This window comes from Cyprinodon tularosa, unplaced genomic scaffold (assembly GCF_016077235.1).
Source record: "Cyprinodon tularosa strain WSP-4 unplaced genomic scaffold, ASM1607723v1 ctg15, whole genome shotgun sequence".
Classification (NCBI taxonomy): Eukaryota; Metazoa; Chordata; class Actinopteri; order Cyprinodontiformes; family Cyprinodontidae; genus Cyprinodon; species Cyprinodon tularosa.
In genome coordinates, this window is record NW_024038331.1 from 2080782 (window position 1) to 2107282 (window position 26501).

General features: G+C 37.6%; 1 protein-coding gene across 4 annotated transcripts in view; it reads right to left on the bottom strand.

Annotated features, from left to right (window-relative positions):
* Positions 1–4650: 4650 nt before the first annotated feature.
* dennd3a (DENN/MADD domain containing 3a) overlaps positions 4651–26501 on the bottom strand; it is a 37201-nt gene continuing 15350 nt past the window's right edge. For all 4 annotated transcript variants that reach the window (XM_038279389.1, XM_038279387.1, XM_038279390.1 and 1 more), the window contains exons 12-30: positions 25694–25849; positions 25523–25619; positions 25335–25438; positions 23709–23911; positions 23478–23637; positions 22765–22921; positions 20723–20945; positions 19506–19585; positions 16859–17038; positions 16611–16781; positions 15384–15513; positions 15030–15137; positions 11744–11841; positions 9460–9614; positions 8541–8607; positions 8364–8436; positions 8156–8265; positions 7918–8055; positions 4651–5167 (exon numbers count right to left, since the gene is read on the bottom strand). In XM_038279389.1, the coding sequence (XP_038135317.1) occupies positions 4946–5167; positions 7918–8055; positions 8156–8265; positions 8364–8436; positions 8541–8607; positions 9460–9614; positions 11744–11841; positions 15030–15137; positions 15384–15513; positions 16611–16781; positions 16859–17038; positions 19506–19585; positions 20723–20945; positions 22765–22921; positions 23478–23637; positions 23709–23911; positions 25335–25438; positions 25523–25619; positions 25694–25849 (2632 nt within the window). In that variant the 3' untranslated portion in view covers positions 4651–4945. The remainder of the gene's footprint in view (positions 5168–7917; positions 8056–8155; positions 8266–8363; positions 8437–8540; positions 8608–9459; positions 9615–11743; positions 11842–15029; positions 15138–15383; positions 15514–16610; positions 16782–16858; positions 17039–19505; positions 19586–20722; positions 20946–22764; positions 22922–23477; positions 23638–23708; positions 23912–25334; positions 25439–25522; positions 25620–25693; positions 25850–26501) is intronic.

Here is a 26501-nt window from a genome sequence, read left to right on the forward strand (position 1 = left end):
TACTAACGATTGTTTGGGAGGAATGCCAAAGAAAAGCCTGAACGTAAGACTTAACAAATGTCGACCTTGACAGATGTAATTTCTAACTGAAATCTTTGGCCAGGTTAGACTAAGGTTAAGGTTTTAATAACAAGTATGATGGGGAATCTGTCATGCTGTGGGCCTGTTTGTTCCAAAAGCCCTGGGAATTTTTGTCAAAGTGCAGGAAGTATAAAAAAAAATAAAATAAAAACTTAGGGCTGCAACCAACAATTATTTTGCAAATCGATTAATCTGTTGATTTTTTATTTTCAATGAAATGATTAATAGTCAGATAAAAGGTTATTTAAAGAAGATTTTTTTTTCTAAATTAAACCAGGTGAAACTATAACTTTTCCACTTGAGGAGTTGTGGATAGAAAATACTGACAGATGAATTTTTTTTTATCTTAAATGTAAAATATTAACATATTTTTTTGTACAATTTTTGTACAATTGCTGCTCAAGATGGGTTGCTCTGTCATTCAAAGGCACATTTTAGAGTCTCCACAGTCTCGTAAATCTTTAATTGAATAACGATTAATCAATTACGATTATTTTAACAATGGATTAATAAAAATTAATCTAAATTAATCTAAATGTTTCACCCCTAAAATAAATTCATAAATACAAAGATGGACTTTGGTAGAAATCTGAATTGGGCTCATGGTAAGACCTTTAATCTGGATGACATATTTTTTAACATTTCCGGTATAATTATAAGGCTCTTTGAACTTCATATCAAAGGGGACACATTCTTCTGAGTTATTCTTTTTTTTAGGCAACAAGCATGTAATTCTAATATAAAGAATAGCAGTGAGTTTGTCCTGGAAATCTTTGTGTCTTTTAGAGATCAACCAAAGTTTTTCAAAGGGAAGCTGCAGCCTAATCAGTTGACTATATTTTGAGACCTCTAATACCTGAAAGTCGATATTACCAAGTAAAGCTTTATGGATTAAGGGAAACTGATTAAAAACTCAACAGGTGACACAGAAACCATCCTATCCCTGACGAAGGAACAAGTGGAGCATGCAGGGAGATGAGAAGCTGCTTATGTCTTTATGTTACCAAACAATGTCCAGGAGTCACATATAGTGCAGAATGTTGTAAATTCCAGAGGCCTGGAGGTGAAAAACACCACCATTGGCCCCCCCACAGGGAATCAGCAGCCATGCAGGGATTTAGTGTTTTGCTCAAGGACACTTGAGCAGGCTGGGCTCTGTCTGACTTTGTTTTGCCTTCCATTGTGCAGCCTGCAACACAGAGCTGAACAGCATTAAGTTCCTGCAGATTTCACTTTAATTTATACTCTCTAAACCATAAATAATGTCAAATGTGTTTACCTAATTGAATAAGAATGTGTTTATATTTCAGAGATGGTTATTCAGAAGTTATTTACACAGTTTTTTTGTTTTCTTGTTTTTTTATGTGGATTTATATCTGAGAAGTTTTGGAGTTAGTCATTTTGTCAATTTTAGGTTATTTCTGGTGTGAAACTGCGCCATCTACTGACAGAAATAAGATAGTACAATAAGACACTTAAAATGAGATTCCCACCTGGAAACCTTTTTATAAAGATAAAGGAGAAAATTAATTTTAGCAAGACAGCATCTTAAAGCAGTGTTAACATCAGTTGGATATAGTTTCTGTATATTTATAATCAAGTAGTTCATGATAAAATTAGGGAGAAAAAGTGCAGTTGTCCATTTATTGGATTGAGAGGTGATAGTGAGCAGCCGTGCCCTTAAATGAAATTACTAGATTTTCACAGTATTCTAACAAAGTGTTTAAATAAACTCTTTCTTAATTAATGCAGGAAACGGACAATTATTTCTGCTGCCAATGAGGTAATCCTTCATACTGTAGTTAACAGAAATTATTTAAATACCTGCTAAACTTAGAACTGTTTAAGCTCCAGCAATTTCCATAACAGGTATGTCTCTTAAAACAGTTTTAAACACAGCACTAACTTTATCATACTTTTATACATTTCCCATTTTAGTTATGTTTTCTCAATTTAATTACTATTTCATTTTGGGTTTACCACAGTTATATGTTCATATATATATATATATATATATATATATATATATATATATATATATATATATATATATATATATATATATATATATATATATATATATATATATATATATATATATATATATATTTTAACCACCCACACTTAAACCTAAGTTAATAGTATTAATCTGATATTTATCTTAAACTACCAAAAACTGCAAGTTTTATTATATCTATATTTAAAATCCTTTTAAAAATCAAAAGCCCTTGTAGAAGATCTGAAGATCCCATTGCAGCTCTGGAAGTCGCAGACCCCTGGTGGGGTTTGGCTAGTGCAAAATAATCCCCAAAATCAGGTAAATAATCACAGGCAAGTCAACATTTTATTTCAAAAAGTATTTTACTACTGTTCAAAAATGTGTAATAATTGATAGTAATACTCTTGGTCATAACATTTTCAGATATAGTCTTTAAAAGTTGGTGAAAAAGTAAAAATGCATATAAATAGAACTTCCTCAATTACATAGAACACACATACAAAATAATGAAGAGGAACTTTGATCTCAGGCACTGGGCAGGATTAGGTGACATAGGAATATAAATATCTTCATACATGTGGAGCAATTTACAGTCATGCTATCAAACAAATAAACAGCTGAAGGTTAAACTTGTGAGTGCAACCATTTATTTTCCCTTTTAAGAAAGAACTAAGACTGGTCCAACGGGTAAAACGTCTTATGGAAAAATAAATATATCTAAAATGTATCTAAATGATATACGTTGTACAAGCCTGCAACATATTGACACTACTGTAACTTATTAAAAATATTGCACCCCAAAATAATATGGAATATGGAAGCACATATTTTAATTTTATAAGATAAAGCAATTTGAAATAGCAGTAAATAGCTGTAAAGTGGGTTTAGATTTAACTCCTACATAAAATAAATGTAAAAAGATTTTATTGACCACCTCAACTCATCTTCAGCAGGGAGAGGGAAGGTGGTAAGAGCTGATAGGAAGATGGATAAAGCCTTTAACATACAATAGAGCTTTATAACAGCCTAGTCAATGTTAAGACCTACAATTCCAGCTCAGAGATGCTCCTTCCTCAAACAGATAAGGTGTAGGAATATTTTTCCAAGGCTCTGTGGCAGGAGGAAACACGAGTTCTCGAGATGCTCTAACGTATGTCTATCTGACAACCCCAGTTCCCATCACCATGCATCCTCCTATTAAATCACAGCTTCCATCAGAACAAACCTCTTTGGGGGATTTCCTGCAGTGCTGCTGAAATCTACAACTTCTGCTGTGTTTTCATGGTAGTGCGACTCCTCTAAGCTGCAGATTTACACGTCAAGCAAACAGCATGAGGTGAAGCCAAGTCACATAATGTTCTCAGATTGCCTGTGGCATTACAGAATCAACATAAACGTAAAGTCTAGATACTTAGCAGGAAACACCATCGGCAGACAGCAGTGATTCAGTCGTTTATCCTTCATTTTAAGCCTAAAAGTGTCAGTTGTGTTAGCATATCTAACGGAAGTCTTGAAAGGCACAATTGCATTAGAGTGTAGTTGGCTCTGCTAGCTTGCCTCTGATATTCTCTTTTAAGAGAAATTTAATCCCTCTAATAATGGATCAGTTTCTTTTTTCCGATGTTTTAAGTCTGTGATGCTGAATGCTATGAAACTGGAGGGATTTTCACCAACATTCTTTTCCTTTTTGGATATTTATCGCTGTGGAGTTTGAGATGCCATCATACACCAGCTTCAACAAACCCACTGTCAGCCCTGTCAGGATCACGTTCTTCGATTTCTCCAATGCATTTAATACAATTCAGCATGACTTACTTTGTGGTAAACTCCAGAAAACTCAGGCGGAGGCATCAGCAATCGCCTGGATCAAAGACTACCTGACAAACAGACCACAGTTTGACTAAAGGCTCAGCTGTCCAATAAAGTAGTCAGCAGCACAGGAGCACCACAGGGGACAGTACTCTCACCATTCCTTTTTACTCTGCACACCTCTGACTTTCAGTACAAGATTGAGGTCTTTCATCTGCAGAAATACTTCACAGTCATTGGATGCATTAAATATGGGCATGAAGCTGAGTTCAGAGAGCTGGTGAACTGCTTTGTGGTATGGTGTGGAAAAACTCTTGAGTTCTAAATGTCAACAAAACAAGGGAGATGATTGTAGATTTCAGAAGAAATGTGAAAAATTTGAACCCTGTCGAGGAAGTGGTATATAAATACCTTGGTGTTCACCTGGACAACAAACTAGACTGGAGATGCAACTATGACGCCATCTACAAGAAGGGACAGAGCAGATTGCACTTCGTAAGGAAGCTTAGGTCATTTAGCCTTTGCAGCAAGATGCTACATATCTTCTATAAGTCTGTTGTGGAGAGTGTGATCTCTTCCTCTGCTGGGGTAACAGTATTAGAGCTTAAAAAAGCTAAACAGGCCAATAAAGAAGGCCAGCTCTGTTCTAGGAACTCCTCTAGAACCTCTAGAGATTTCTAAAAGAAGAATTCTTCATCAAGTGCAGGAAATTATGGAAAACAGAGCATCCTCTTCAGAAGATTTTTAAACAACCAAGGTCAGAGGCATCTCCAGATCCACTGCCAGACAGACCTCTATAAGATCCTTCCTGCCAACAGTTTACAACACCTGGATAAAAAGTAACCTATGGGTCACTGCAACATTTAATTTCCCTTTGGGATTAATAAAGTATTTTTTAATTGAATAGCTTCAAACATGCTGATACTTCATGTAATCTCAATGCTTCACGTAGGATTCCTTCATTTACAGGCAGTTTATCAACTTTTATTCAAATTTCCTTCATTTGTTTTCCTCCTTCATAGTTCAAGATGAGTTTTAAAAGAATTTAGAGCAGCTCTAACAATTGCTTGAATCCGGGACCCTTTCCTCCACCTTCCAGATGGCGATCTTGCCGTCCTGTTTACCGGATCCACTGAGGACGTACCGGTCTTCAGCCGAGCAGAGCGCCGTCACTTTGTCGATGTGGCCATGGAGCTCTTTCAGGACTTCATAACGCTCCGTGTCCAGGATGTAGATTTTCCCTTTGGTAGAACTGCGTCCTATACCTCCAACCCAAACCTGGTCAGAGAGACAGAGAGAAGAAGTGGCTTATATTTCTAGACAGACTGCGGGTTATTTTATAGCTCAGAAACTGCTGCTGAACTGCGTATATACTGTGAGAATCAATGTTTTTGTACTGAATTTTATAATTTGTTGATTTGCAAAGTGCTTTAAAAAAATCCAAATAAATAGACGGAACTGCCTTGCAGCAAGAAGGTTCTGGGTTCCCGGCCCAGGGTCTTTCTGCATGGAGTTTGCATGTTCTCCCTGAGCATGCGTGGGTTCTCTCCGGCTTCCTTCCACAGTGAGTTAGTGGGTGAATGGTTGTTTGTCCTCTTTGTCTCTGTCTTTCCCTGCAATGGACCGGCAACCTGTCCAGGGTGTACCCCGCCTCTCGCCCCTAGACAGCTGGAGATGGGCACCAGCACTCCTTGTGACCCCACTTGGGATTAAGCGTGTTAGAAGATGGATGGATGGACGGTTCCAGAATATGTTTGTCACATCAAAAGGTCTAGCTTTTAAGCTGAAAGGTATAGTGGAAGTTTTTCTTTTTCCCAGGTGGATCATCTAAATAAGTGGTTGTCCTAATTGTCATATTCAGGTGATATGTACAGGTAAGGCCGTCCTACATGCTCGTCCCCTTTTTCACCTAATCCTTGCACACTGATAGGAAACAGATTGAAATATGAACGAAAAGGGAAGATTTAAACATATTCTTAATGTTTTCATATTTCTTATGAATGCATGCCCTAAAATTGAGAGTTTTGATGGACAGATAAAGTCGACTGAATACAATTTTTACTTGTATGGAGACTTGTCTTAGTTGATGTGCTGCAGTCAGTGTGCGATGAATATAGTCTCTGCTCAGTGGATAGTATTTCCCGCTTTTGTTATCAACACCATTCTATCTCATTGCTGACAAAACATTAAGAACATTTAAAAGTTTTCTTTTTCATTCATATTTCAATCCTTTTTCTCATCAATGAGCAAGAGTTTAGGGCGATGCACGCTCCTGCAACAGGGGAGGTAATTCTCAGCAGGCAGGGATTTCTTGGCATTTTTCTGCAAAACAAAACTCTCAATATTAGGGCATTCGTGCATAAGAAATATGAAAATATTAAGAATTTGTTTAAAAGTTCCCTTTTCGTTCATATTTCAATCCGTTTTCTCATCAATGTGAGAGAGGGGAGGTAATTCTCAGCAGGCAGGTACACGGTGGTGAGTCTGACATAGTGGAAAAATTGCAAATCTTTTGGAAAGTAAGCTTGTATGAACGATGCAAACAGCAACAGAGCGTGCACGAGGAGAAATGTGCTTGTGCATGCTTTCACATGCACTTAATAGGTGTTACCTCTCAGGAGCTGGTACAGGGTTGTGCATGTCCATTTCCTTTTAAAGTGGAGAGGGCGGGTGTTTTCAAATATTTGTAAAAAAAAAATCCTCCACTATACCCTAAAACAGGGGTTTTCAAAGTTTTCCAAGCCAAGAACCGCCAAACTGATGGCGAGATGAAGCAGGGACCCCCCTAATTATATATATATATATATATATATATATATTGTATGAAATTATGTTATATCAAACTGGTCCAATAGTCACTCTATGGATGGAGTCATGTAACGATAGTAATTTCGCCCTGGGATTATGAAAGTATTCCTGATTCTAATTCCTGGTTGATGGGACAGGTGTTGTGAATGAAACTGTGCCCAGCTTGAAAGAGCTTTTGTGTGTCGTTGAATGTTGATGACTAAAAGACATCTTCTGCCTCCATTTATCTGTTTACTACAGTGTGTTGTATTCATGTTAATGTGGATTTAAAGACATTTCAAAATATAAAAAATTAATTAACCAAAACTTTTGCAACCCCCATGTAGTACTTCCGAGGACCCCCTAGGTGTCACGGCCCCTCCACCTTAAACCATTGGAACATTTTCTAGAAATTGTATAGCTGACTGAATTTTGTTTGTGGAAAATAAATTCAGCAAGACTTCCATTGCTGTTCCCCAATTATCTAGTTCAGGGTTTAGCAACCTGCAGCTCTTTGGCCTCTTCAATGTGAGGGGTGAAGGGCTCTTCTGTATATTTTCATACGATGTGGTTTATATTATAAGGTGGGCTAGTTTCCTGTTAATTGTGGCTCACTTACTGTAGTTTGTCTAATTCAACAAAACCAATGAACATCTTTTGTAGTAAAGGTCAGACATTATTTTTTCTTCTGAATTTATATAATTTCGATTAAATTTCCTCAGCTGTCTGTAACATCTTTATTATGGCTCTTGATTAATCTTGTTTTGTTTCAGCGATTCCAAAAGTGGCTCTTTGGGCTAAAAAGGTTGCAGACCCTTGATCTAGTTTAACCCGGTTTTCTTTTTCTGTTCTTAAATAAATGACAGAAGCCCCATTAGCATGGTATGCTGATGATACCGTCCTTTATACAGCAATGTCCTTTCAAAGAAAGGTTACAGAGCCTCTACTAAAAAAAGGAATCTTTCTTCAGACCTAGATGAGTTCTGAAATTTCACCCTCATTTTGACAATATTATGCCCCTTTTCCATAATCACCTATTATATTCTATTCATCACAAAATGGTTTGGTTTGTTTTCCATTTCAAATGAATGCTATCTTAATATGGAGGGAATTGCTGAAAATATACAATGATCTATATGGATATTTTTTACATGTTTCTGTTTATTATCATTAGTAACAATAGAATTTCTACCACTAGCTACATTTGTGCAGGATGAAGTGGGATATGTTTGTATATTGACCTGGTTTTTGACTTGAATCATGCAGTAACATCCACTACAGTCCTGCAGCATCACCCGCTGGAAAGGTTTGACGGCGTTTTTAATGTGCCAAATATACACCTCTGCAGAATCGAAGCACACGCTCCAAAGCTCTTCACTCTATTGCAAACGCAGGAAAACACAATGAACAGGAAGTTAAATGTTTGCTCACTAAAAATACACGAATAAAGGAAAGATAAACAACACGTCTATGAATTACCTCAGGTAGGAGCAGAGCGGAGCTATAAGTGACTCTGTGATGCTCTGGCAGATGTATACGTTGTTTTATTGAACCGTTCCTCCAGACCTCCATTATACTGTCTCTAGAGCCTTTAGGAAGGAAGGGAAATGAGTTACAGTAAGTCATTAGAACAAAATAAATAAACTGCGCATCATTTTAGCATGTTTTGATAAGGGAAGAAACATACAACACCAAAGAGCTCCACCACAGCTGTTGACAGACTGCAGACGATCACAGGAAAGACGAAATTGTTTCTTCACCTAAAGGAAGATAAATCCACAACATGAGTGTTTGTGGAAAGCTAGGAAAAACGTGACCATTATTATATTTTAAACGTCTCTTCTTTGATTCATTTTTTCCTGACCTGTAGAGTTGAGACATCCCACGCCATGACTGCTCCCTCTGCACTGCAGGAGTACGCCACCTTCTGGCTGAAGATAACAGCACACATTTTATCCAGAGTTATTCACTCCGTATGCATTACCTTTGCGCTGTATTAACTAGTAAAAACATGTGTTACAAGTTAAAGTTGGACATCTAAACATTTAAACCATCAAAGCATCAGCCTCTGAATCCCAAAGAGGTTTTCTAAACTGTAAAACTATCTGGGGAAACATCAATAATAGAATACTTTTCAAAAATGTATTTTCAAGGTTTTAATGTCCAATTATATTTAATGCCCATTTGTAAAAAGCAAAAAGGGGAAATTTAACAATTTGAATGAAAGATTCTTTTGGAAAGATGGACAGTGAAAGAGAAGAATAACAAAAAAATTAAAAAATAAAAAAATCAGCAAACGCATTACTCATAGTCCCCTATGAAAGGACACAAACAGAACTTCTTGGAGCTTAAAGGTCCAGATAGTAATTGAAAGATCCAAATTGTGTCATTAATAATTCACCAAAATATGTCACATTACAAACTCCTGCAAATCTTCAGTAATGGTGAGCTTCTTGCTTTTGATAAGGGTACAGAATGCTGAAATGTATGCCACATTTTTCAGATTTATATTCAAGAAAATAAAATATGCAGTTTGCTGAGGCTCATATGATAGATGAAAAGTACTGTAATAAGAACCTTTAGGCAGGTTTAAACCACAATAAAAAAGACTTTAAATGTTAAATTAGGTGGAACTGTATTCAAAAACAACTCAATAACTTAGACCTTTTATATATGCTTAGTTTTGTTTATTGAAGAAACGACTGTTATTTTCCTTACGTCTATGGATCATTTAACTTGAGGTAAAAACTCAGTGTGTATTTGTAAGTCATATAAGATGTTACCTGTATTTTTCAGTGTCCAGTGCAAGTCCGGTGACCTCTGCCCTGTGCTCAGTCAGCTGTCTATTACAGACCATGGACACCATACTGATGATGTAGATGACACAGTCCTCAGATCCCATCCAGACCTGGTCTCTGTCAACTTCCAGCATGCAGTTCTGCAAAAACAGCAACCCAGCCGATTGGTTTAGGGATAACTCTGCTGTATCATCAATACAAATTAAGGGGAAATTAAGTGGAAATGTTGCCCATAAATGTGCTCAGTTGAAAAACTTTGTGTGTCTATAGTGTTGTCAGGTTAGTTTAAATCATATTTAATATATTTCTGGGAAAAAAAATGGAAGTAAAATATATATTTCTTTGAAATCGAATCCAATGAGAGGGAAACAATCCTTTGCACAATCAATACATATTTTCTCCACTAGAGGGCATAATTATTTAGAAAACACACAATGATTTCCTTTTTGCTTTTGAAGTGGGAGTAGGTGACTAACACAGCCCTGAGGTATTTCTCTACATCTTCTGTAAACATTTACCTCACTTAAAAAAAAAAAAAAAAAAAAAAAACAGCCAAGTCTGAAGACAATCCTGGCATGAAAAAAAAAAACAACAGAAAAATTAAATAAAAAAAGGAAGCTGGAAAACAGCTTCACCTGTTTCTGATTTCAACAGCATGTGTATGACGGGTTAACAATCCTAAAGCCTGAAGCTTCACAAAAATATACACTTCGCTGCCAAGTTTTTCCTTTCTTTTCTTATCCAAGTCACCGAATTGAGATTCCTCTCTATTTTATTACTTTTTTATTTCTCCAGTTAAATATTTATCATATTTAATGAGACACATTATTTCTAAGAAGACGGATCAGTGGTTTTCTAAAGTCACCTAATCCCAGTTTAATGAACCGTCCCTTATATTATGCATGGATATACTCTTACTTTTGCCGTTAAAACATAACTGCTGCTATTTTCTTACAATTAGATTTTAACAGAGATTTAAATAACAATCAATCAAAATCATTAAACGTTTATGGGACCAACTTGACTAAAGATAACGGTTTTCCAAGATCTTTCAACTTTTGAATAGTTTAATATTGATTATTTCAGCGTTCTCCTTACATCTTCTCTTTGGTTGGTGGGTGTCAGCTATTAAGCCCTTCTAAAACAGATGAACATATTTCACAATCAGAGGATATTTATTTTGACATTAATGCTTTTAAAAGTAAAAGATTAAATGAATAGATGCCTGCTGAAACAAAAACACCAACACAGCAGTTTGGTTTTAAAACTAAGAGGGTGACGTTTATGGACAGGCAATGTACAATAACTATAGAGAGAGCCTTTATAGAAAACTGTCTATAAATACACTTATTGCATAGAATGATAACGCAAAAGCAGTAAATTAGCTATATATTGTGCATCTGGAAACAAGTGCACAAAGCAAGATTCACAACGAAATCAAGTTAAGACCAAGAGCCAATCCTTCTCTTCCAACATCAGTGTCTGACCTTACATTTGAGCTTCTTAAGGACCTGAAAAAAAAAAAATCTTGTGAAAAGACTCCTAAGATGAGGTGAAACTAGAAAAAGATAAAATGTGAGTCCAGATATCACATGACAGGATTAAGAACGGGATGTCACTGCAGGTCATGGGTGGGTGTGAAGGCAGAGGAGCCGAAATTTTTAACAACACCGGTTTGTTTTTATTTCCATCTACTTTCGCTCTGATCAGTTTCACAGTCCATCATCAAGCAGGTTTCTAGCAGCTTTGAATAATAAATGAAAAAAACTATTCTACATCCAGATTTTGAAACAAGAACCAACAACTAAAAAAATCTTGCATATAAAAGATTGTTTAAGGGGAAATTGCAATTTTTTTTCTATTTCCCCAATTTAGTTTATGGTTTATAGTAAAAGTAGATATTTATTATAAAAATAAATATATAGAGATTTATTAGAGTGGGTACATTGTAGAGTGAACGTATATTAAAGGTTACTAACGGACAGAAGTTGTTTCTGTCCCTGCATTGTAGAACCTCGACTGACAGGAAGCTAACACCCTCTGGCAGAACAAAGAAAGTGAAAATCCAATGAATGAGATTATTGACAGGGGAGAATCTATTCTTTTGTATTCAAATGGTCTTTGCATCTGAATTCCTTGTAGGCGAAACTTTCCTGTGTTTTTGTGGCTGAAACGACCTTAAAAATTATTTTTTTAAAGGTATAAGAGATTGTAAATGGTAGCCAATGTAAAATATAACTGCCTTCAGATTTCAGGTGGCATCTCTTACCAGTCTTGCATTCCCAACTTGACAGGTTTGGATGAGAGACCAGCTGGATGCATCAAAGACCATCACTTTTCCTCCACCCACAGACACCCATAACTGACCTGAAACACATATACCAACAATATTAAGCAAATATATCCTGATATAAATGGATGCATTGATGGGAACTCTACAATGAAACCTGGACATGAACAGATTTATAAAAAATCCATGAGGAATAAGGTTAGTGGAAATGTTTATGAAGTCGTCATTTGTGGGAAAGTATCTGAACCACAAACTATTTAAAAGTGACCTATATCCAGTTTGAATTAAAACACTCTGACTCCACCCAGACTTCATCCAACCGTCAGATTTTTTTCCTACATATTTTACTGCTGCTGTGCAACAAAAAAGTGAGAGAAAGACACACAGAAAGAGAGAAACACTTTCTACGTTTCATAAAGGGAGCGAAGCAGAGAGAAACTTATACACAGGAGGAAGGGAGTGGTCAGGGTTGAAGGGGGAGTGAAAAAACTGGTCCTGGGCCAGAAACGCAACTCGGTGACCTATATTCAGACAGGGGAGGCTAGCTCGGTGAGACACACATGAATAGCTAGATGTGTTCCTTTCACCGAAGAGAGGGCTGCTAGAGAGGGGCCGTAGTGTTTGTAATTCACATGAGTGTATTTGAGTTGGTGGTAGGTCTGCCACCAGCTTGTTTCTAAGTGGCCCCATATGGTTGCAAACTAAAGGCCACAGCTTTTGTTGTTCTTTTTTTAGCCTTCCTGCCCCATAATGCAGCAGTGTGTCACTCACAAAGACGAGAAGAAACTGACACGTCATGTTTTATGGGCAACAGAAGTTTAGTTTTGCCGGTAAAGAATTATCAGCAGCCTGATAGAACAGAGACGGTTCAGACCCAAATACAAAAGAAACTCTCGAAATGGTTATGTTTTCGTTCGTGTGTTTTAGGTTTGTTGTTTAGCATGATTACTAAAAGAATTATCATAAAAAACAACCTTAAACAGGTTTCAGATATTTTTTGAACTTTTACGAAAAAGCAGAAGTGATAAACAACCACTGATGGGAAGCTAAAGTTGATTGGATTAGAGTAAAGGTTAGAATAAACCTGTGCAAATATGGTAGTAAAGTTTCAGTATGTTCAAAAAGCAGCATAAGTGGTAAATATCTATTAAACCCTTATACCCCGTTCCCACCTGCTGAAAAACCGTGTTTGAACCCGCAATCGGCTTTTAGAGGGAACAGCTCAATGACCCGTGTTGACCCAGGTCAAATGATTTGGTCAGGGCGACCCTAGTTAGAATCACCTTCAAAAGACTCGGCTCCCATTCGCATACAGTGGGACCATCAGAGCCGGGTCGACCCGCTGATTTAAGTGATACCATGGAGTAAAACATACTGTATGGACGTCAACACACAGTGCCAGTCACATCTGATCTAGCAAGCTGAAATAACTCTGTTTACATTCGATAAACATGTCGGATTAATGGTAAGAAGGAATCGGACTGATAAAAGAGCGGAACAATAAAGCACACTGACTACACCTTCGTCCGCTTCCATATTCCTCTCCATTGATTACATCATCAATGCTAACCCAGCTTTATTTGCCAATGGGAAGTTAACCAAATACTAATTGTCAGCAGATTAACCCATCATTTTCAGTTGGAAAGAGCCTTTAGATTTAATCAGAACATTCTCATACATCTGGGACACACTCAACTGTTCTTATTACCTCCGTTAATGAGGTTGTTTCGTTCGTGTGTTTTTGGTTTGTTGTTTAGCATGATTACTATAAAAATTATGAATTAATTTGACTCAAAATGTCAGGAATTATCATACGGAAGATGAAAATACAAAAACACAAGAAAAGGGAGCAGATTGGAGAAGCCCGCCGGGGTACCTGAGCAATCTGTGGGAGATTTAAGAACTAAAGTGGGGGATCAGCAAAGCCTGACGGGTCGACAGAGCGGCAGAGGTAGGGAGAGAAGACATCAGGTGGTAGGTGTGTAGGTAGGACCACGAAACAGTCCTTCAAGGGATTAATTAAAACTACTTTTTTAAAAGTTACCTACAAACGTCTTAAGAGCATTCCCTACTTTATCCTTTGTCATCATTATTTTCTCTCTCTTCCATTATGGCATCTCAGCTGCCTTCTTAACTGTAGCTCACAGCCACATCTAGTCCTAGATTAGATTTTGCAACGTGAATGAAAACATAGTTACGATTTTTCAACTCCTGTGAATATGCCTCGCTTAACTCACAGGCAAGGCGGTGATCAATATTGAAGAATTCACTAAAAAATGCGGCATTGCCGTCCTCTACAGAGATTATATGGAAATCCTTCGCTTCAAATCATGTTTGATGTGAATGTACCTTACTGTCATAAATTAGTGTGTCCTTAACAATCAATAAATAAATATGAATTTTCTGTAATTTAATACAAAAGGCACAAAAACAGTGGAGGAAAGATTTTTTTTTACTTCCTGAAAACTTGAGAAAAAAACAAAAGCTTTTCCTGATCTAGCAAAGGAAGAAATGTACGTATAGTTTGGAGTGTCGTTTAAAGTTATTTTTAGAACAGCAGCACAAAATGTTTTCTGTAATGCAACTTTAAGAACATCGATTTCAGTGTCCCATAAGCACGTCCGCATGCAATCAAATTATGCAGAAATCCATCTTTCACTTAAATCAGCTGTGTTGGATCAGGAGGGAAAAAATAGATCAGAAAATGGGCTCCTCATGACTGCAGCTTTAACTGCTTCCAGAAAAAGAAAAAGAACCTGTAGCTTTATTTGATAAAATAATGATATGTTCTTCAAGATAAATCTTTTCCCTTTTTTGTGCTTTCAATATGTTCAAAGAGATCAAAAAACCTCATGCTGACTGATTTCTCCTCAAAGAGGGGCTTTAAGTTTAGATAATTATTGGATCAGGGTGAAAAAATGTAAACTGGAGTATCCCTAATTGACAGTATATCTATACATTTCTTTCACATCTGCAGTTTTTTAATAAAGGAGGACTGTAAAAGGAGGAAGTATGGTTGGGAAAATGTTTGTCCAGCACTCTAACGTAGTTATTACTGTAACAGCTGACAATAAAAGACAGGTTAACTGCATGTTCATTAATAGTTGGGCTGCTGCCACGATGCAAGGCAATTCTGCTGCTTCACATTCTCAGATCTACCGATCAGAGATCCGACCGCCCTGAAACTTGCCAGGAATGCTGCAGAGACTGCTCAGTAAGGTTTGTGCATGCGTGTTTGTTGGTGTGGATGTATTTGTGTGGATACCTGGGGTGTACAACAACACATCTACAGCCTGGGGTGCAGCAAGTTCCACTGAAGGGTTTATTTTATGTTTCAGCGTCTCTGCAGTAGTTGTGGGAACCATCATTTGAACTGGAGACACACAGAAAGGAATTAATGAACCTTTAATGGGATGACTACATGATGATGAAACGGGGAAAATTTCCAAGCTCCTTAAGGGCAATAAAAGAAGCCTCAGATGACTCATGGAGAGACAAAGATGATTAAGCATGTGTGCTACATTACTGAAAAAGAACTTTTAAAACTGACTGAGACAAAGTTCCATTAAAAACTAAAACAGATGTAGAAATGCCAGAGGAAGAGAGAAACACATCTTACCTTCCAGCTTCATGCGGTCAAAGCGAGCCAGTTTAGAAGCAGCATAGATAGCCTTACTGCTCTGAAGGCTGCCTACTACAGCGTCCATCAACAAGGCATTGGTCAGAGCCTGCTGCATATACTGGGGATCCTATAGATGGACACATTTTAAATGCAATAAGTAAAAAAAAGAACCCTTGGTGCATCTTTCATAAATTATTTGATTTATAGTACATATTGTAGATCGGGATCATCGGGACATCCCTGTAGCAGATTATGAAACAGCATGCTGTGCACCTGATTGTACACAGTTAACAGCTCCTTCTAATTTGTTTTCAACTTAAGAAATGGTTACTTAAACAAGAAGGGAAAAATATAAAAAATACAACCCAGTTTGAAAACATAATTAAATTACCAGGATGCAAAACAAATTGGCAGAAAAGTGCAGCATATGTTCACTTAAATCACAATTTATAGGATATATACAGATATATCAGTACTTAAATATAACATAACTCTAAGGTATAACTAAGGTAAAAGACATGCTGTGTTTAAGGTTTATTGATGTGATAAACTAAGACCTATGAATGAAGTGAACAGGATGAAAATTAGTAATGACTTTTTAAACGTGCAGCGGACATTTAAGGGGAACTGAAATTTTACAAATCTTGCAAGTCAGTAACAGATGAAAGAGGTCGGAAAAGGGGACGTTGGAACTACACTGTCTAGTTTCAAAAAGGAAAACCTCTTTCTGCTGATCTTTGGTTGTGTTCGCCCGATAGAATTTCAGGCACACCCACAGGGGTCACTGAAGTTCAATTAAGCAGCTGTGTGTACACACACACGTTTGTTCTGCTATATGTAGTGAGGACCATTTGTTGACTTCCACTGATTTTCTGTCATTTTCAAACCTTTCTATGCCTTAACCCCAAAACTAACCCTAAACCTAACCATTACTAATGCATACCTAACCCTAACCCCATTGACACCTTAGCCCTAAACCTAACCAAAAGCAAAATAGCTTGTGAGGACCAGAAAAATGTCCTCACTTTACAACAACTGGTCCTCATGGTGATGGTTAAATTGGAAAAATGGTCGCAATGATGCTACACAACCACCCACCGACCCACATATGCACACACACACTAAAAAGTGACAAATAACTCAACGACTGATCTTGATGGGTCGTTTTTTACCCACTTTTCACTAATTTTATGGCACTTTGACCCTCCCAGTTCAAGTCTTTACCTTGTGCTGGTCAGCTATCATTCGCCCCGCCCACATCTCCTTGACCATCAGATTCCAAAGCTCAGTTTCTGTCTTCAGGTTTGCCTCAAACGCCTCCTTCCTTCCATGAACACGGATCTTCAGGCTGGGGATGCGTAGAACCAGGAAGGGAGCCGAGGACACTTTCACCTCCTGTCAATGAAGGCTCGTCATCAGCTTTTGGATTCGTTTACCCAGCTGTGTTGTCTACTATCCGTTCATCCTCTTACCTCTAGATCCCGATACTGCGCCACCTCCACGTATCCTGGTCGTCCGTCGGTCAGCAGGAAAAGTCGCCGCTGAGTCATGGCAATCTTGCCCACACCGCGGCTCGTCTTGACAGAAGACGACAGCTTGAAGACGCACTCGGTGGCATCAATGTGCTCCAACACAGACGCTGGCAGACTCACCTTAGCAAATATACACAACAAATCATACTGTTATTTTAATTTACCCATCCAGAGATGAAAAATCAAAGAATGCATGATCGAATTCTTCTAATAAAGACCCTAAGAAGTTTTGCACCTATATCAGTGCAAATGCATTCACACAACCGAACCTTTTTCTTCTGCTTCATATAAACCACAGGCCTGTTGGTTTTACCAGGACTTGATTTGACAAACAAAATGATGACCAGTTGTGAATCAGATTGAAAATGAGGCACAGCTGCACATACTTTTAAATCTTACCACAGATTCTGAAACGGTTTGGACTTTAGCTAGTCCATTGTCCGTCAGAGATGGAAAAACTACTCACTTTCCGTACTTGAGTAAAAGTACAGATACTTGTGTTAAAAAATACTCTGGTAAAAGTGGAAGTACTGATTAAACTTCTTTACTCAAGTAAAAGTAACAAAGTACAGGCTTGTAAATTGACTTAAAGTATAAAAGTAAAAGTAGAAACCACTTTTTTCATGCCGTTGCCTACATTTTAAATGGATGTCTGCCAATAGGACTAGATCTCCGTTGTGTTCATTTTCAATCATCTCGTCGTCCATGGTACTATGCTAACGCCACCGCCACCAAGCTGCAATGATTTGCCGTGAATGAATACCGCCAAATCTGTCGATTCATCTTGTAGTGGTGCGTTAAATTGAAATGATTCAAAACTAAAGTAACGAGCCAATTTTTTAAAATGTAAGGAGTAGAAAGTACAGATATTTGTGTAAAAATGTAAGGAGTAGAAGTAAAAAGTCGCCATAAAAATAAGTAGTAAAGTAAAAATATCAGAAAAATCTACTTGAGTACAGTAACAAAGTAATTGTACTTCGTTACTTCCCATTTCTGTTGTCCGTAATGCTTCTGGGGGGACGGACAGTTTTATGTTTATGGTCAAAGTCTTGCTGAAGGGTCCAGCCATCTTCCCATTGACACTGAAAATCTGCACAGCATGAAGCTACAATTTCTTTTTATACATCACTGCTTATAATGTGCTTGCGTAAATGTAGCTGCTGGTTTCCAGCCGAGGCTGGAAGATTTAAATGTGTGGAAAAAATAAGAAATTGGCTCCATTGAACAAATCTCCTAGATGAGCTTAAGATCTCTGCAGCTCCTAAAGAGATACCAGGGAGCTCTTGGTTGCTTCCCTAATTCATGCTCTTCCTGACCTAAGAGACTATTAAATAAGAACTTTATTTACAATTGGATTAAATTTCAGACAATATGAATTTATTGACTATTTCTGAGGCTGTTTTGTTGCACTGGACATTCAGGGATAGATAAGCACAGCATGGCTGTATTATTTGGTATCCTTTACTTCCCCGTTAACAGCTAAGCATTACATTGTATTTGACCCATGAAAGTTAAAAAAGGTTTTAAAAAAAAATGTCATGGGGTGTGATTATATTAGCAAGGCCTTGTAGTGCTGATGTTATCATTCTTTATTTTAAAGAAAAGTTATTAGAAACGAGTAGAAATGTATTTTTTTTAATCATAACTAACAGAAAATATCCCTCAACCACAATATATCTACTCCTAAATCATCCCTAATGGTCCAATATACTCTTTTTATGTTTAAACAGTTCATTGTGCATTAATTACAGGGATTTATATTTATGTAGTTTAATACAAAAACCTTTTGATACTCTAAACCCAGAGCTGTCTGTGCTGCAGAGATTACATAAAAGAAATCTATGCGTTGAGACGTTGTGGAAATTTTGATGCAAGAGAAGAAAAAGGAAATGGAGCAACCTGCTGTACAGCCATTCTGGTTTAAAAAGAAAACACTTCCTCCACATTTGAGTGGGGATCCTGCATTAGAAGTTCAAGAGCTTCAGTCATTTAGTGAAGATAATAGAAGTCTTAACTGCAAACACAGCTAGTGAAGGAAAACAGAAACCTTTGAGGCTGTTAATAAATATAACACATATTTGAAGGTCCAGAGATTTAACAATCTGATCCAGCTTCAATCAGTTCTTCCTTTGCTTTTTTCAGCCATGCGTTTAACACATCTCTATTTTCTATTCATGCAGCAACAACTTTGAAAACTTGATTCCTCCCTGACAGTCATATTGTTCTCAAACTATGTGGAGGAGTGTCTCACTGCTGTTTGTGTGTGGAGGTCACTGTGAGGCAGCACTTTTCTCTATAAATTCTGTGCTCTATTGGAGTTGGATGACAGAGCAAACACAATGTGACGCTATAATTGGACCAAGCTGCTCTCATCAGCTTAACTGGATAGGCATGATCGAGGCTCTGTATATCTGGGCTTCTGCTTTGTTAATGCAAGGAAGAAATAAAGCAGAACGCTTTTACTGAGCAAGCATTTCAAAAATGGATTTAGTGTAACATAAATGAGCATATGAAGTGTTTTTTATTTTCAGGAATAGTTTTGACTGTTGAATTACTTTTTTTTTGTTCTTAACAGTACAGTACTGACCTCCTGAGCCTCAGCCTCGGTCTCCTTCCAGATGGTGTAAAACACCCTGAATAAGTCCGGACCAACCTGCTTCTGGTGACCTGCAGTAAACACACAGAAAAACAGAGATCAAATACAGATGCTAAAAAGTTCCCCGGCTCAGCTGAGCCACATTTTGTTTACCTTAAAATTGCTGAGAGAGCGTTTGTCTTGTTTGAACAGCTCTGCTGCTCTCATACTGAATTTAACCAAGTTCAACATCTGGTTGGTGGCAGAGCTAGAATTTTCAGACTCTTTGATGTGCCAACATGCCAGCAGAGTGAGCAACAGAAGGCGGTCTTCATCAAAACCGCAGAACAGAGGCCGTCTTTGGACTTTTTGAGCCGTACAGGATAGGTATACCGAAAAATAATTATCCTTTTTATCCCTTGCATATTTAAAACTAACTCCTTTCAATTTCAACAGAAGTTTTCAAATATATCCTAGCATTTTCAACCACTAATCTCCAAACTATCTAAATCCAAAGATGCTAGTATGAGCAACACTCTATGATTATCCGACAACAATGGAGGGGAGAAAAGAGCCCAGAGAAAAAACACTTTGAGGTTTGGTTTTACATTTTAAGCCTTATATAAAGGAAGCTTTATTTTATCTTACATGTGTTCTTATTATGGCTCAAAATTAGCAAAATGTATAAAAATAAATAAATGGAAACAATGACGCAACATTCAACCAACTGTCTGATAAAAACAAAAACAATCTACAGCAAAAAATGTCAATATCTCAATACGAGAGAAAATTGCTTCCTACTTTCTTGAGAAATATTCTAAGATCCCAGTTGCTGTTGAATGGTATGAATACACTGGAGCCAACTTCAAATGTTTTTCACATTAGATCCGTGTTGGAATATTTCCAGAATCTACAAACACACACACGGACAAACTAGTGTAGAGCAAAGGTTAAGTGAAACCTTGGCTTCCACTAAAAATGTCTATGACAAAAGGGAAAAGTCAATCATTAACCCAAGACATAAATGTTTACCTGGACAAGGGAAAAAAAGAAAAAAAAGGGGTGCAGCTGGAAAGAGAAATTATGCAATTATTAAGAAAATGTAGTCCAAAGCCTAGAGATTATTAAAAAAACCCGTAATCTAAAGTGCAGAGAAGTAATAAAGAATCTGGACCTCAGTAAATTTTAACTACCCAAACAAACATATATAACAAAAGTCCCCTCCTCACCTACAGTTAGGGCATCAAACAGTCTGTGGATGGTTCCTTGGTCTTTTACGATGCCAGACTCCTGGACACATTTCACAAACTCCTCTAAGTGCATGTATTTTTTCGGCAGCTGGAAACGCTTTACTGCTGCTTCCTCCTGCTCAGAGCCCTGGGTTGCACGCTCCCGCTCCTGTTCCCTCTTCACCCGGCTGATGAGGCGTTTGATCTCTGGCCTTCTGTCCGCCTGAGGAGAGGATTTTGCTTTTCAATATTAAGTTGTTTCTGTTAATAGTTAATGGATTCCCAACCTTAAAGCCTTTAATATCCTGTTGCATTTACAAGCTTAAATGTATTGGGATGTATCCCACAGATGTAAAGGGAGTTAAATCAGTCTCCTTTGGCTTTGTTTTGATCAAATCCTATATAAAAATAGCGAAACGAGTGAATATAAAGTGGTTAAAAAAAGAGGCATAATTTGTAAAAAACAAACTTCAAAACTTAATGTATCACATATATAACTTTCCTTTTAGTTTTAAAAAATTACCATATTTTCCGGACTAAAGAGCGCACCTCACTGTACGCCATACATATATAAGCTGCACCGGGCTATAAGCTGCTGATATCTAATGAGCCGTCTCCCATCAAACCTGTAGGGGGAGCTCTACATATAGCCCCTGCAGTAGGACCATGGAAGAATGCTAACTCCTGTTAGCTTGTTAGCTTGCAGCAGTAACAGCTTCTAGTGAAAGATGAGGCTTTGCCAGCTCTTTATTTCAGCTCTGCAGGATTTGATGTCAGTCTCTTCATTAATTCGGAAGTTTTAATGAGGCAAATAAATGGTAAAAGTGCGAATTCGGGAAATTTTTTTCCATCATGCCAGCTGCCAGTGATGTCAAAAGTGCACACATTTGTTACTTAAGTAGAAGTATAGATACTGCAGTTTAAAAACACTCTGGTAAAAGTTGAAGTATCAACTTCACCACTTTACTCGAGTAAAAGTGAAAAAGTATGTGCTCCAAAAACTACTTTAAGTATAAAAGTATAAAGTAACCTTAAAAAAAAAAAAAAAAAAGCCAGATGCCACTATATGAATTAAAAGCTCAATTTTTCGACTATTTCGAAAAATTCTTTGAGATATGGCCAAGGATCAGGGAGGTCTTATTGATCTCCTTCTCCATCTCCTGATATGCTCTCGCCTGTGTCCGACCTTTCAGACATTTCAACATCTTTTTCTGAATCGAAAATTGTAGCATGGCATAGACAATTCGCGTTTGCTTGCTTCTGATGATTTCCTTTAGCTAACCAATTAGTGTTTGCATTCTATGACTCAACCAATTACACTAGTTTTCACTAGATGTGGATGGCGCCAGTGATCTGCATTGGATGGTGCACATGACCTGAAATAAATATTTATAAATATTAAACCGAAGCCAACAGTTACGAGTTACGTTTGTTTTAAAAATGTAAGGAATAGAAAATACAGATATTGTGTGAAAATGTAATGAGTAGAAGTCAAAAGTAAGAAGAAAAAAATGGAGTAAAGTATAGATACCTTAAAAGTGTACTAAAGCACAGTAACGAAGTATTTGTACTTCGTTACTTGACACCTCTGCCTGCTGCTAGCATGTTCTAGCCCCTTATTCTTTTATTTCATACTTTGACTTCCCTTTGACTTTGACATCTGCCCAAACCCCAAATCCCTCAATCCCTATATAGAGCTGGGACACTGTAGTGGACTTTATAGTGAACTCAGTTAACTGACCGTTCGAGCAGTTAACTGGGTTTGTGCTTCACTGCAAGGTGCCTGCACCATCTCCGTCGCTGCCAGAGCAAATCTCATGATGCTTTACAAGGAGAACTCTCGTAAAGCAATCTGGGATATGTCTGCTCGTCTAGTGATCATTGATGATCACCTCTTTTCAAGGTGCATCGTTGGAAATTTCGAGTCCACAACTTTTTTAACCACTAGATGTTCGGACACTCGTCTAAAATGGCGTAGGCAGTATAAAGTGCTCTATATAGCGATTAGGGTGGACATTCGGATACAGCCGGCGTGAACCAACCTGGACCCGTTCAACATCTGGCAGGGACTCCATCAATGACTTAACCATCTGAGAAGGAAAGATTTCTGCATCCGTCTTATATAGACTGTGAAAATCCTCCAATGCATCCAGGCGCCTGTTGGACACGGTGTTCACCAAGCCCCGTAGGTAATGGTATCTGGACAGAGAAAGGGAGCGCCGCATTTAGAACCAAACGGGGTAAACTTGCCATCTAGAGGTCAGCTAATCAAACTAACAGCTGTAAAATCTTGATATAAAACCTTGATGAACTATAAACACAAACAAAAACAAAAAAAAAACAAGACAACAGCAAGATATAATGATAAAATGTTCATGACTCATGAGCAATAACCTGCTTTCTAGTCAAATTATTATATTTTTTAAACAAAGACACAAAGGACAATCCAGGAGGGAAAAAAAGAAGATATATCCTGCTCATATACTTTGCATTAAAAAGCCAAAGAAGGAGGGAGCTCACCACTAAGGTTAAATACTGAACGGTAAGGTTGCTGCATTTTACTAGTATTACCTAACAGCTGTATCATGTGATCTTTGCTGAGTCAGAGGAAAGTATTTAAAACAAGCTTGTCAGGTAAAACTAGGCTTTTCTGTTGTGTCTGCAGCATAACTGCAGACGCAAGAGGTTGGGATTTCTGTCTTTTTTCACTTTCTTTAAATCTTTTCTTGCTTTAAAGAAATAAACATATATCTACCTGGCCAACAGAGCAGATTCATCAGGTGGTGTCGCACTAATAGCCTTCCCCAATGATGAAACCATGTCAGAGTAATAGTTCTGAACATATTGATAGGCCAATGGAGGTGGAAATTCTGGGAGACGGAAGATCTTCAAAGGTTTCTGAAGAAACCTCAACCCTAGAAAGAAAATCATTGCATCAAAAATGATCCAGTATTCAGATTTTCTGGGTTCCATCACTGGTACTGACCACTATCAGGACTAATCTTTCGGACGGAGAGTAGTCTCTTTGCGTTCACCCCCGTGGATTCCTTCATGGGTTGGTCCAGATTCGGCAGACTGGCCCCCAGTCTCCTGCTCAGTCTGCGGTCAGGACTAGTGTACCGACTGTAGCCACTCCTGGACATTTCAGACATAGGAGGACGGCGTGGAGACTCAGTCATTGTACGATTCCTGTAAACAGGGTCAGGAAGCAGATTTTATTAGTTTGATAATGACACAGCTAAATCCGGCTAGAGAATCTGCAGATATACATATTCAAACCATGATTTCAACAAATCAAACAAAGATAATTTCAACATTTATAGTATATTCTTGAACTAATTCCCTCAAACTTCTAACATCCTATGATCAGTATGAACTAGGAAGGAGGCTGTTAGACACGAAGGAAGCAACTGGTCAGTAGGGAAAATGGAATCCCATCCCTCCATTTTCTCTGACCGCATGTTCGCCACAGGGGGAGGGTAGTATCCGTAAAACGATTCATAAAAAAAAAAAATAAAAAAAAATCCACAAAACAATCTATTGATGCAAAATAAACAATTATTTTACTGAAAAACATTTAGTATATAAATGATTGTTTACTAAATATTGACAGGCCAAATAGATATTTTCTTCTGAATGCAAGGTGGACCAGAGAGGATTCTGCATCAATGAGAATAGTAGGCTGAAGTCACACCTTGTCAGATCCTAGGAGCTCCATAAGTGTAACCTGGCAGTAGCTAGATTGATACGTGTAGAACTGAGTTGAGTTCTACGTTATCAATCTAGGATGGCTCCTGTTCAGTCTGTGTATATAAAGGAGGGATGTTTAGTACAATACTTTGAGCTGATTGGGTGACATGGTGGCTAGCACCTGCCTTCCATAATACACTTTCAGCCAATCGCATCATGCGATTCTTGTAGCTTCTTGAGTGCAAGTAAGCTGGAATAAATCAAACTTTTTCCAAATCCTGTCAGAAGAAAAGTACAGACATTTTTCCCCATCTACAAATGCTTCTTTTTAAACGAGAAATTGTCGCTATTTTAGCTAAAACTGAGTCAACTGCAGTATCTAAAGTTGAGTGTCCAGCATAGCAATGTCTAATGTCCTGGCAAATCCCTTCTGACTGTCATCATTCCTACATATTTCGCCCTCAAAAAACGCAGCTGGCATGTCATTGGTCCGACCCGCTGGTTGTCACCAGATGGACGTATTAGCAGGAGTCTTAAGATGGGTTTGTTGTGAGACTGAAAACTCAGATAAGAGAGCTAAAAAAATGCCTCTTTCTTCTTCTTCTTCCTTTTCAGCATTTAAAGCCCAAAAAGAGAAACAAACAAAGATGGCCGGTTAAAAGTTTGTCAGCATAGGTTGGATCTGGAAACGCGTTGGCCAACTGTACAATTAAAAGCTGAAACAAGAGCCGGTGAGCACAAGTGCGCCACTCACTGGCCAGGAGGAATTCTTTCTCCTTTAACATTATTAAAAAAATATATATATTCCCATTAAAAAACAGCTAAATCAACAAAACTTTTTTTTCCTAAAAAGAACTAAATTATTCTTATCTTCTCTCACTTGTGACAGCTCATCAGCAGTGACATCATACCAGCATCATACCTGTGTGCGTGGTTTCGTATCATCTGCTCCATGCAGCTGAAGGAGTCCCTTTTCCTGTTCAGCCTGTCCCGCAGGAACGAGTGAAAGATATGAGTTTCTAATACCTGAGAACAAAACGTTGACAAACACACAGTCACAGGTTAGTGTGTTAACCAGTGTCTAAATCTTCATTTAACAACAGATTGTACCTTCTTGTAAAACAGCTGGTCTTCAGGCTCCCTTGTTCTAAGAAATTCCTCACTGTTAAAAACTCGATGCTCATGGTTTAAAAAGTCCTGGACACCTCTGACAAAGAGAGCAGAAAAAACCAGTGAGACTTTGAATCTGTCTAGTTTGTTTACCAGTCAGTGGAGCCTCACCTGAAAATATTGACCACCAATTCCATAGCGATGTTTTGTATCTTGATATTGAGTTTTCTCTGCCAGTTTCTGCGCTGGGAGCGAAGGCCGTTTACATCTGTTCCTGCTCCCAGGTGGCACAGCTCCAAATCGTACTGCAGCTGTAAGCACTCTGCCCTGAAAAACCCAAAACACACAGATTTAGTCTTGTAACGCTTTAATCAGATAATAACCAACATCAAATCTTCTAATTTGAAAACCTTTTAACCAAAACTGATATATTTATTGCATAGCATAAACAAAACAAAAAAAAGTAGTACAAAGTACTGCGTGATGAAAAAAAAAACTACAATAGAAAGGAATTTGGAGCTTATAAATATTCCAAGAGATATGCATGTCAAGATGAGAAAATTAAAGCCAAAACACATTCTTTGTGCAGATACAATTGACATCAAAACATTTTATTAATGGTTTAACAATTTATTTAGATCAGCAGGGTTTGGGTTAGACTGGGAACAACTGAATAAAATACATGTTTCAACATGCGTCTATTATGGATATGATATCCATGTAATTACACCCTTGACCATGAAAATATAAAGACACTGGTATCATCATATGTAATATATTGTTAGGGTTGAACGTGGTTACTGCTTTTTTGGGTGCAAACGCTGGCATATTTATTTATCAGGCGTTTTTTCCTTTTTTTTACGTTTTATATTATCCTCAATTAAATACCTTAATTCATTTACTTTTTTCTCTCTACTTCTTTGCATATTCTATTAAAATATAGTGAGTGAAATATATTAAAACTGTGATTTTATAAAAG